At 31.5% G+C, this 10,369-nt stretch overlaps 2 protein-coding genes across 4 annotated transcripts; both read right to left on the bottom strand.

The window, feature by feature from the left end:
- Positions 1-407: 407 nt before the first annotated feature.
- Cka (Connector of kinase to AP-1) lies at positions 408-5,696 on the bottom strand. Of its 2 annotated transcripts, none has more exons than XM_035885007.2 (11): positions 4,913-5,696; positions 4,093-4,196; positions 3,757-3,945; positions 3,460-3,637; positions 3,059-3,220; positions 2,818-2,920; positions 2,593-2,714; positions 2,206-2,384; positions 1,770-2,107; positions 1,369-1,680; positions 408-1,266 (listed from the first exon to the last, which is right to left on the bottom strand). In XM_035885007.2, exons 1-11 carry the CDS (start codon positions 5,177-5,179, stop codon positions 1,097-1,099), a joined length of 2,124 nt encoding a protein of 707 aa, XP_035740900.1. In that variant the 5' UTR covers positions 5,180-5,696; the 3' UTR covers positions 408-1,096. The 2 variants fall into 2 exon arrangements, with proteins under 2 accessions (XP_035740900.1, XP_035740899.1); XM_035885006.2 differs by having other exon boundaries at positions 416-1,266; positions 3,454-3,637; positions 4,913-5,695.
- Positions 5,697-6,345: 649 nt separating this feature from the next.
- On the bottom strand, positions 6,346-9,822 carry LOC118449849 (uncharacterized). 2 transcript variants are annotated; one of them, XM_085662148.1, is made up of 4 exons: positions 9,638-9,822; positions 9,334-9,423; positions 8,338-9,260; positions 6,346-7,852 (listed from the first exon to the last, which is right to left on the bottom strand). In XM_085662148.1, the coding sequence occupies exons 2-4, from the start codon at positions 9,372-9,374 to the stop codon at positions 7,773-7,775; spliced, it is 1,044 nt and encodes a 347-aa protein (XP_085518274.1). In that variant the 5' UTR covers positions 9,375-9,423; positions 9,638-9,822; the 3' UTR covers positions 6,346-7,772. The 2 variants fall into 2 exon arrangements, with proteins under 2 accessions (XP_085518274.1, XP_035740853.1); XM_035884960.2 differs by having other exon boundaries at positions 6,347-7,852; positions 8,437-9,260; positions 9,638-9,819.
- Between the last annotated feature and the right edge of the window lie 547 nt (positions 9,823-10,369).

The following is a 10,369-nucleotide window of genomic DNA, read 5'->3' as shown; positions in this document are numbered from 1 at the left end:
TTCTACAAATTTGTCAATATTACTTAATCTATCAATGTAGTTGAATAATATATAAAAGTACCTGAATACGCTTCGTACAATTAATTCTTCATTCTGTTTATTGCATGCAACTCGGGAGATACATAATTTATTTGTAAGGATTGCAAATGATAAAATGACGGAATGAAAAATTTCAATAAAAAATGTTAATTATAATACGTTACACAGAGGTCTATTTTTAAATACAATATATTACAGAGAAACACACAATTATAATTTATTGTTATTAATATTATATCTATCATATTATAGTTATCTTAAAAGTATTTCTATTATTATTATTATTATTATTATTATTATTATTATTATTATTATTATTATTATTATTATTATTATTATTATCAGTATCATATTAATATTATTATTACTATTATTATTAATATTATTTATTATTTATTATTTATTATTATTTATTATTTATTATTATTTATTATTATTATTTTTATTATTATTATTATTATTATTGTTTCTGTAGTTGTTAACATATGCTGACCTTAATGAATTGAATATGTAAGGTAGCACAAAAAATATGTAACGGGAGATTAATGTTGCTGCATTTTTATAAGAACAGCTTCATCAATTATTATATTAATCTCCAGTACCTGTGCAACAGTAACTGTGATATCGGTAATAAATAGTTAACATAGGGATAAATATTACGCTACCGCGGCAGTGTGCTTCCTGGATTTTGGGTAAGGGGCTTTTATCCTCTAATTATCAGGACTATATCAACTAATATTCTACAGATAAACCCCTTTCCACTAACCCAAATTGTTGTATTATCTACTTACTGAAAATCGTATCAATAAGCAGCATGTATATGTGAAATTATTGTTTTAGATAAAAGGTGGTGACATGTTGAATTTATTTTATAACACGACAGCCTACGTTTTGACTTCAGTTTTTTCTTTTTTTTCTCTCTTTTAAACAGGTGTTTCAATGGTAAAGTGATAAATGCTACAACAAAATTGAACGTGTAATACATACGAGCAAAACTATCTAAAATAATGAGTACAAAAATTGCTCAGTAGTAGAAATGTATATCTTGATTTACACTTCAAACAAATACTTTAGCAAGAGCATCAGCTCCTGCACTTGCGATAAATGGTCTTGATGGGTGGAACGCAACATCTAAAATACTTTCATCAAATTTCTTCCGATGCGCAGTTATTTCTTGAACACAAGTCTTATTATCCATGTTCCACAATCTTATACTGCAGTCATGACCTAAAAAAAAAAAAAAAAAAAGAAAAAAAAAGAAATAATATTTACGTATCCAAAATATTATTGTGTTTTTACATTAGAAAACAATGGAAGTTAGCAACTTACTTCCTGAAAGTAAATAAAGACCATGAGGATCCACAGCAAGACTAGTAACTGCATCTAGATGTGCAACCATAGCATGAGCAAGAGTTGCAGAACGATGATCATAAAATCGAATATGTCGATCTTCGTGTGCTGCTACAACTAGTGGTAAAGTTGGATGAGCCACAACACGATTTACACCTTTTGTTTCATTGGCTTCTAGTCGAGCTATAACAGCATCAGTCTCAGAATCAAACAACACGCAAGCTCCTTCATATGCCACGACTAATTTGTGCGGTTCGTCTCGTATAAAATCAACAGATGTTGGTATCCCATCTATAAATAATTAAAATTATGAATATATTGAAACCATCTAGAAAAATAAAGTGTAGGTAATATATTATTAACATATTTGAATTACGGACCTTGTTCAGAGGTATAAGTGTTAAGAAGTGGTACTTTGCTCTGAGGACTCCAGAGTTTCACTGTTCCATCAGCACTGATAGATAATAACTGTGAACGAGGCTGATACATACTTAAACCCCAGATAGCATCCGTATGCCCAGTTAAAGTTTGGCTAAGGACACTTGGATCGTACGAATCATATGGATCTATATTTGCAGATGGAAGTGTCCAACAATGAATCATACCATCTAAACCACCACTATAGCAACGACTTCCAGTGCTATCCATCGCTAAACAAAGAACAGGACCTGTATGGGATCTGAAGGTATATAATGGCTCTACGTCTAGTGAAGCTGACCTAGAAATAATAGAAAAATTATCATTCTGTAATATTCTTTTAAAAATGTATTTACAATTTATTTACATTATGACTTAGTTAATATATATTTAACATACTTTTTGGCTGGTACAGTTTTATGTAAATTCCACAGCTTTAATGTATGGTCATCACTTGCGGTTATAAGGACAGGATCTGTAGGATGGAAGACGAGTGCTCTAACAGCATCAAAGTGAGAGCGCAATGTATACTTTGCATTCCATGTCTTTCGAAATGTTTCTTTTGTAGTTGTTACCATCTGCATGTAAAAAAGATTATAATAGTAACATAACTAATGAAATTATTCTATTATTACATAATCTAATTGATCACATTAAAATATGTGAACTTACATATGAGTCCTTCCTCTATAACTTTTGATAATTCAAATATCTTACTTATGCAATAAATGTAACAATTTCAAAAGTTCATGTGAAAAAACAAGTAATTTAAATATTACAACTTACATCGTATGATACTTCTGCTTCATTGTTTACACACAACTGTTCTAACTCTCCCAATTCCAAGGTAGAATCGCCTTCTTCAGTGGGACGCCTTGGATCTGTTTGCAAACCTCTAGGTAATGCGTCTGTATATATAGAATAAAATAGCAAAAATAAATTAAGATCTTTTAATTAGCCTTTTTCGTTTATGACAAAAAAAAAATTATAATAAATTTTAATATTACTAACTCCAGCCTGGTGGTGGCGATTCTTCAGTTTGAGTAAGTAAATTTAGTTGATTTAATACTTCTTCTGCTTCAGCATCTACATCTTCTGTTATAACAAATGATGCCTGAAAATGCAAAAAATTGTATACAATACCAATCTATAATCTTTTATAAAAGTAAAATATTTGCTACAAAAAAATACTAAATTAGAAAAAAAAAAATAAATAAATAAATAAAAATAAAAAATAATAATTTGATATTACCTTATTTGACTTAGATTCTATATTTGTGTCATACATTTCATCTTCTACATCTCCTTCACCTTCTTCCATATCCATATCTGTTTGTGGTAAAAACTCAAAACTTGCCATAACAGCTGCTTCTGTATCTAATATCATTGCTTCTGCTATTGAAGAGGGTTGTTGCTGTAATTTCGAAAGGGAAATCAATTATGTTTAATATTAACTGCAAGACATGTAAAAATAAATGTCTGTAAACTTGCCAGAATTTAAAGAAAAGTTTGTGTAGAAGAACGCGTCTAACAAAAACTTTTATTTTAAGAATATACTGTAGTAAATATTAACTTGATGTATAACGATACCTGATGGAATAATAATTTAGGACAACAGTGTGAGTTAACACATATAATGCTATTTACCTCTACCTTTTTTCCTGGAGTTCTTCGCGTATTATTTTTTGCTTTAACAGATGACTCATTTCCATTTAGAGCTGGTGTGTTCATATCATCAGAGTCCGTATTATTATTTAAACCAAGAAGAGATCGTACTCTGTTTGATCTTACATCTATTATCGTGTCAGTATAACCAATTTCTTGTAAATATCTGTAATATAATTGATTTATAATATTTAATCAAAATTGTACTATGCTTATCATATTAGGAATATAACATTTGTTTTGTTTGATATTTATATACTTATCAATGTAGAAAATTGTACTTACTGCCTCAATAATTGACGACCCTGTTTCCAGCTAATGTTGCTAACAGACGTAAATGGTGCTTCTCCATCTCCACCTCCACCGCCACCTCCTTCCGTACTAGTGCAAGTACTACCCTCTTCGTATAGAGGTGGCTTGACATCTCCTTGGATGACCAAGTCAGTTCCATATTTTAATTTGTGATACCTTGCTCTAAATATATAACATTATTTTATATTAGTATTAAAATAAACAAAAATATATTGATTTCATTCATATGGAAAATACTATCGAAACTTATATAAAAAGGTAGATTTAAAAAAATCTTTTATTTAACATAGTTTAATTTGATTAACTTACCGCTCCTGCTTTAATGCATATTCCAACATTTTTATTCTCCTTACTAGGTCATTTTTCAAATTTTCCTGTCCTTTTCTTTCACCTTGTAAAAAAGCTATCCTAGCCTATAAAAAAATATTAATTGAATAAGCATATTATTATTGTTGATAAAATACATAATATCTTTTGTTTCATCTCAAGTAATCAACAATAACACTTGTGTGTTAATTATTCTTATTTATCAAGTAACTTTCTATAATTATTTTTATATTGCTTTGATATAAACTTTTAAAGCTTCAAAAACTCTTACTCCCTTTCCAGCCCCCTATTATTTCTTTTCTATATATCCCTTTCTGTTTTTGTCTCTTTCTCTCTTTCTCTATCTATCTTTCTCTGTTTCTATCTTCCTTTATCTCTGCTCATTAAAATCTTCCTTAATCTTTCTAATATCTCATTAAGCCCAAATTTATGAGTCTCACGTGCGGTACACATGAGAATAAATGGATATTAAAAACACTAACTCTAGAAATATTGACAAATATTATTTCATTCCAAGATTTGTACATCATTACAAAGTTTTTTACTTCCTTAAGTACAAAGAGGTAACAAAAATATTACAGAAAAAACTTGTTTAAAAAATTTCACTTCCCAAGAAAATAGAAAAAAGAATATATCAAAATTATAAAAAAATTCGAAAAGAGTAATACTATAGCGGATCTTTGTGTACTATACTTCTTTATGTCCTGTCATATGACATGTGAAGTGATACTAAATTCGTAATAGTATAGTAAATAGTATCTGAATGACAATTTCTCATTGAAATAAATCAAGAAACGTTTACCTGAAACTCAGCTCTGTCAAGTTCCCACTGTGATCTTTCGAGTTCAAAACGAGCCCATTCGTGTTGAATGAAATGCAGAATACCAGGCATGGAGTATTGTGGTCTCTGATCTTTGGCATCACCATTACTGCCATTGTCATTGCCTTGATGCTTATTATTAGTGAGCGAAACGTTAGCACTACCAGATAATTGACCGTTGTGATTTTGCGACGCAGAACTGGAGTTCTCCTCCATCGTGGAACCACAAAACTGGCTGGGTACCTTCATTTCATGAAACGGCAGCCATTACAGCATCTCCTCTTTCCTCTAGAGCCCAAAGAGTGCTCTTCGGTCGGATAATATGTTTCGATCGAGTTTGAGAATAAGAAGTAATTATTACGCATGCGGCAGTGAAGGCAGCAGCCGATGTGCGGCCAAATTATAGCGATCTCTCTCTCTTTCCTCTCCCTCTCTCTGTCTCTCTCTCAATCTGTCTCTCTCTCTCTCTCTCTCTTTCTCTCTATCTCTTCTTCTTATACTTCTAATACTTCTCTACTCTTCTATTCTTTCTTCTTTTGTTTTATTCACGTTCACGAATAAAACATTGCGCACTTTGTCGTTTGACGATTTAATCGTATCGACATTGGTAATAGTTATTTTTCAAGGTACGCTCTTCTATTTATCTATTTGTGTATTTCCGTGTTGATGAGCCGCGCGGTTTTCACCGTGAGAGATCCGTGTATGCACATCACTTGGAAAACATGGGTGCGTACTCTCTCTCTCTCTCTCTTTTTCTCGACGAGAAGAATGATCACAAGTGACATGCAGCTAAGCTTTCAGCCAATCACCGATTCAAATGAATTACATGAGAAAGGATGTTCTGATTGGTTCAAAGATTTCACGAAAGTGCCATTGACCAACCAATTGAAATATATGTTCAATACTTCACGTCGTTTGCCTTGATCGTAAAGAAAGATAAATATATATATATATATATATATACACACACATCAGATATATATATATATATATGTATATTGAAAACTAGAGGAAGAGAGATAGAACGAAGAGAAGCATAACGAGGATGAAAATTTCTGAAGTATTCGGAAGTTAATGAAGTTCGCGGGTGCAACAGTGCGCGCGCATGCGCACGTCGCGCTCTATTTGTTATCGCGCGTTATCATTTACATTCACCGCCAATTTTAACATACACATACATATATACATACATATATGCATACACACGCGCGCGCGTGTATACGAGTAAGTTACTAAACAAATAAGTTTATCATTATTTGATTATTAAACGCGAAAATACTGTTTAATATTTGATTGATGATTATCTGCTATTTATATTAGGTACTTGGTTATTACAAGTCAAGTAGTAAAAGATTATACACAATTTTTTATTTCTTTTATCTGTAATAAATGATAAATTGTAAATTGATAACATCATTATGTTATATTTAATTTTTCTTTTTGTTTTCTTTTTTCTTCTTTTTTCTTCGTATCTAATATACAAATAATAATTAGGTTTTTGAACTGAAAACAAGCTCATGTGTTCTTACAAACAGTTCACCTAAGTGATTATAATAGAACAAAGTAATTTATGCGACATTTATTAATATCGTTTTTACTGAACAACTGTAGCGCGTTCATGACTGTCCTTTGCAGCATATTATTACAAATTTGGAAATCGCGGCAGTAGTATAATTTTGTTATAGAATGGGTGTAACAGTTTATGGTACAACTTTGAAAAAATATAGTTGTTCTGCCTGAAAGTGTAACTGACAGTACAAGAGATTCATACAAGATATCATTTATAACTGAACAATTAATGTTCTATTCTTTTTTGATATTTCAAAATTAAAGAGAATCAATTTATAATAAATTAAAATACTATAGCTCATCGAATTTTTAATAAACATAATGGATCGTATTCAGATATATAACCGGAAAATAATTCATTTGTTGTAATGTTTGAAATGTCAGTAATACTTTTAGGCCAACATTAAATCCTTATAAGACATATATAATAATTTTTTGGTGTTCAGTATTTACTATTAACAATAGTTCTCACGGTGGACCAAAGATTAAGAGAAAAAGAAGATATAAACACCTACCTTCCAAACTGGCAATTAAATTAATACAGTTTTACTGATCAAAATGGAAATGCAGAGTTTACAGATTCTTTTTCTCATTCTACATTGTAATTTCTAATTTTTTCCACACAAGAGGTCTTAAATAGGACTTTGATCTCTTTATATACTATGGCATTTTGACTGAAGATAATTGTGTATACAAAACACATCTACAATAAAATACCACATTCAATTACTTGCATCAACGTGAAAAAATAAGCCTAAGAAACGAAAGATATATAAAATCTGTTTGCTCTCTCTTAACCATATATTAATAAATACACATAGCTCATGCTGATAAATATTTTGTACAATTTGCCCATGTATTTGCATGGATATATAATTAAACCTGAAGATATATATTTTTTGTTCACTTTGAAAGGCTGTTAAATTTTTGTATAAAAGATTACATGAATGTGGTATAAGTTACAGAAATGAGTAAGTAAGTACTGAAAACTTTCTCTTTTATATGTACAATGATGTCTTTGTATAATGCACAGTTCGGATATTGATAAGAAAGTACATTTTAACAAAAAAAAAATGCAATTAATCTTGCACACAATCTTGTTACCTATTATTACATTGTAGAAAATTCTCGTAACTCCAAAGTTTTGTATCTGTATCTTAATATTATTGTTGCATTGATACTACGAACCACAATATTACAATTTAACAACCTCGAATATTTGATATGCATCTAAGCATATAGGTTCATATGTAAAACATCTTATGATCACACTTCATATTTTGATGTGATGCTTAGATACAGATTTTGTGTGATATTTATATACATAATTTATGCATATCTCCTGGTAAAAAACTGAAAATCAAGAATGTATTATTATTGGTTGTGCAATTTGAACGCAGATGCAAGTTTTGGCCGATTATAGGATAGATACAATATCAACTATTTAACGCAGACTTCTTCTACTTTTATCATTAAAGAAACATAAATCTTTATTGTTAAAACAATATCATCTAATGTTTCAACGTGCATTAAATCCTAAAGATTTATAGGAATTCCGATCAAATTTTTACGCTTTTATATCATGCAACTGAAATAAAAATTAGTAGATAATATCGCAAAGCTGATGTACTGTATAATCACATGTAAGAAAAATAAAACGAGATACGCTCGATGTACACTTTACGAGTTGTAAACATGTGAATTTAAGTCAAAAAATGTAAAAAACACATGAAAAGTATTTGTTTTAAACAAATAGTATTTACAATAAATTTACACGATATGTTACAGTCTTTTCTTTGGTAGTGAACCAAAAGCTGATATAACAGTTGCCTTCGTACCGGTTGCAGAGGACGTTAATGTGGTCAAAGTTGGTTGAGACAATAAAACTGTGGGTTTTACCGATACAGTGGCACCAGTTGCCACTTGATCCCACTTACTTTTTCTCTTTTTAGCATCCTCTTCTGCTGTACTGGAAGAATTATTTGGTCGTTTTGCAGTACCTGACACTATTTCGATTTTTGTTTTTTCCTTTCTAGCTCTTTCAAGTTTGTCCATTTCCGCTTTTTGTACCATGGCCAATTCCTCATAATAAGAATCCCTGCCCCATTTAAATGGATCAAATCTGTCTGGAGGATAATTTGTACCCAGTTCGTTGATGCTACAAAACTGAATTAATTTTTCATAAATGGATGGATTTCTAAAGTCTTTCCTTTGTTGTATGACTTTATTCATATCTAAACCGCCACTCTCCATTTTCCTAAAAAGTTTTGTTATTTTTTCTTGTAATTCCGGTGGACATTGACCTGGCGGCTCAGGTGGTATTATAACTCCATAAGGATCTGTTTCTCCATCTGAAACTAATTCTCCCTGACACGAGGGAGACTGCTCGGTAGTCAAGGAAGGCCTTCCATTCTCTGAAGGCTGTTCCTCAACCACCATCGGCACAGCTCCTTCATCGTCGGAAACTATTGCATCATCAAAATATGAAACCAATCTCTGCACCTTCGATGTTACATCAGTTACTAAGGTGGGCGCGTTCGGCAAGTTGCTATTAGACTTGCCACCAACACTGGAAGCAACGTTGGGACTATTTGAGGCTGATCTGCCAGATTTGGGACTGGTGAGAGCCTGGGGCTGACCGACTTGGGCATTATGCGGGGCGGCCCCCTGGGGAGTGTTCGAATTCTCCTGAAGGTCGTCTTCCACCCCGTCTTCGCCCTCCGAGTCGGTATAGGTGGCCGTGAGAGATGCCAGAGCAACACTTTGTACAGACATGGTTAGTTGGCTTTGAGTGTCCGCCGTACTACCAAGCAATATTTTGTGTTGGAACTCACCGGTGTAGCGTCGTGTTGTTTGATGTAGGGCTTAAAAGCATGTACAGCTATCGTGAATAAATGCGCCCCAACATATACTGGAATGTTAATCTGTAAATTAAAGTATCAAAAATTATTCAAACGAGATACTATCAAATATCTGAAGAAAAAAAATAATATAAAATAAATAAATCGATTGATTTTACTGTCATAAGTAATAAATTACAAAAGTTATCTACCAACTAATTATATACGTATAAGATACGATTGACAACACACATTAGGTTAAGTTACTTATTCTCGAAACTTTTTAACTAAAACTAACCTGAATTCGAGAGTCCACAGGCACCGTTGTTACGCTATATTCATAATTTTATACATTATGTAGCATTCCTTTCAAATATTGATAGTGAGAATTCATTAATTAATTCCACAAATACTATCAACGCGTAACTTGAGAAACTTCGCTTTGTTGCAAAATCTGAAGCGTACATGCGCAGGAAATGATTATTCCACTAGTGACTACGCAACCAATAATATGAAGTCTTTTTCTATCACGTGGCCACAACACATCTGTACACAACTTACATTATAACCAGGTTAAAATAATACAAAATTAGAATTTTATATAAATTTTTAAGAATGAGATACTACTTCGAGACAAGTGTGTTGATCGAAACACTCCTAAGTAATAAATATGTATCTAAAATTTTGTCAGATATAGCAAAGGTATATTCAGGGTACATTAATGGCGCATTATAGAGGTACCCCCCTCCCCCACCAGTTTGCCGAGTCTTCCTTTCTATAGATCTTTCTTTTGTATATTTCTGTTCTTTTGAAAAATAATCACATTCACATTAGATGAAAGAGAGAGAGATAGAAAGAAACGGCGAATTAGTCATTATTCCAAGTTTATAATATTTATTTCTACAATAATGGTTTAGTATATTTCTATTTCAAATGATCGTTTAACACAAACAACTCTATCGTAAACGATTCAATAATACCTTTGAATTAAGCCGATTCTATTTAATGGTTTGACTTCAATCATAAATTT

Source organism: Vespa mandarinia, chromosome 17, assembly GCF_050613455.1.
Source record: "Vespa mandarinia isolate Hongniang chromosome 17, ASM5061345v1, whole genome shotgun sequence".
Classification (NCBI taxonomy): Eukaryota; Metazoa; Arthropoda; class Insecta; order Hymenoptera; family Vespidae; genus Vespa; species Vespa mandarinia.
This window is presented reverse-complemented; position numbering and strand designations above follow the sequence as displayed.

Bases quoted from the DNA above. Each gene is read 5' to 3' on its own strand.
- Cka (XM_035885006.2), bottom strand. From the start codon at position 5,179: ATGAAGGTACCCAGCCAGTTTTGTGGTTCCACGATGGAGGAGAACTCC. The intron at 3,221-3,453 runs GTAAATAGCATT...TCGAAATTACAG, and splicing joins CTCCAGGAAAAAAGGTAGAG to CAACAACCCTCTTCAATAGC. The intron at 2,715-2,817 runs GTTAGTAATATT...CTATATATACAG, and splicing joins ATCGCCACCACCAGGCTGGA to ACGCATTACCTAGAGGTTTG.
- LOC118449849 (XM_085662148.1), bottom strand. From the start codon at position 9,374: ATGCTTTTAAGCCCTACATCAAACAACACGACGCTACACCG. The intron at 9,261-9,333 runs GTGAGTTCCAAC...GTCTGTACAAAG, and splicing joins AACAACACGACGCTACACCG to TGTTGCTCTGGCATCTCTCA. The intron at 7,853-8,337 runs GTACGAAGGCAA...CTTGATTTTCAG, and splicing joins ATTAACGTCCTCTGCAACCG to TTTTTTACCAGGAGATATGC.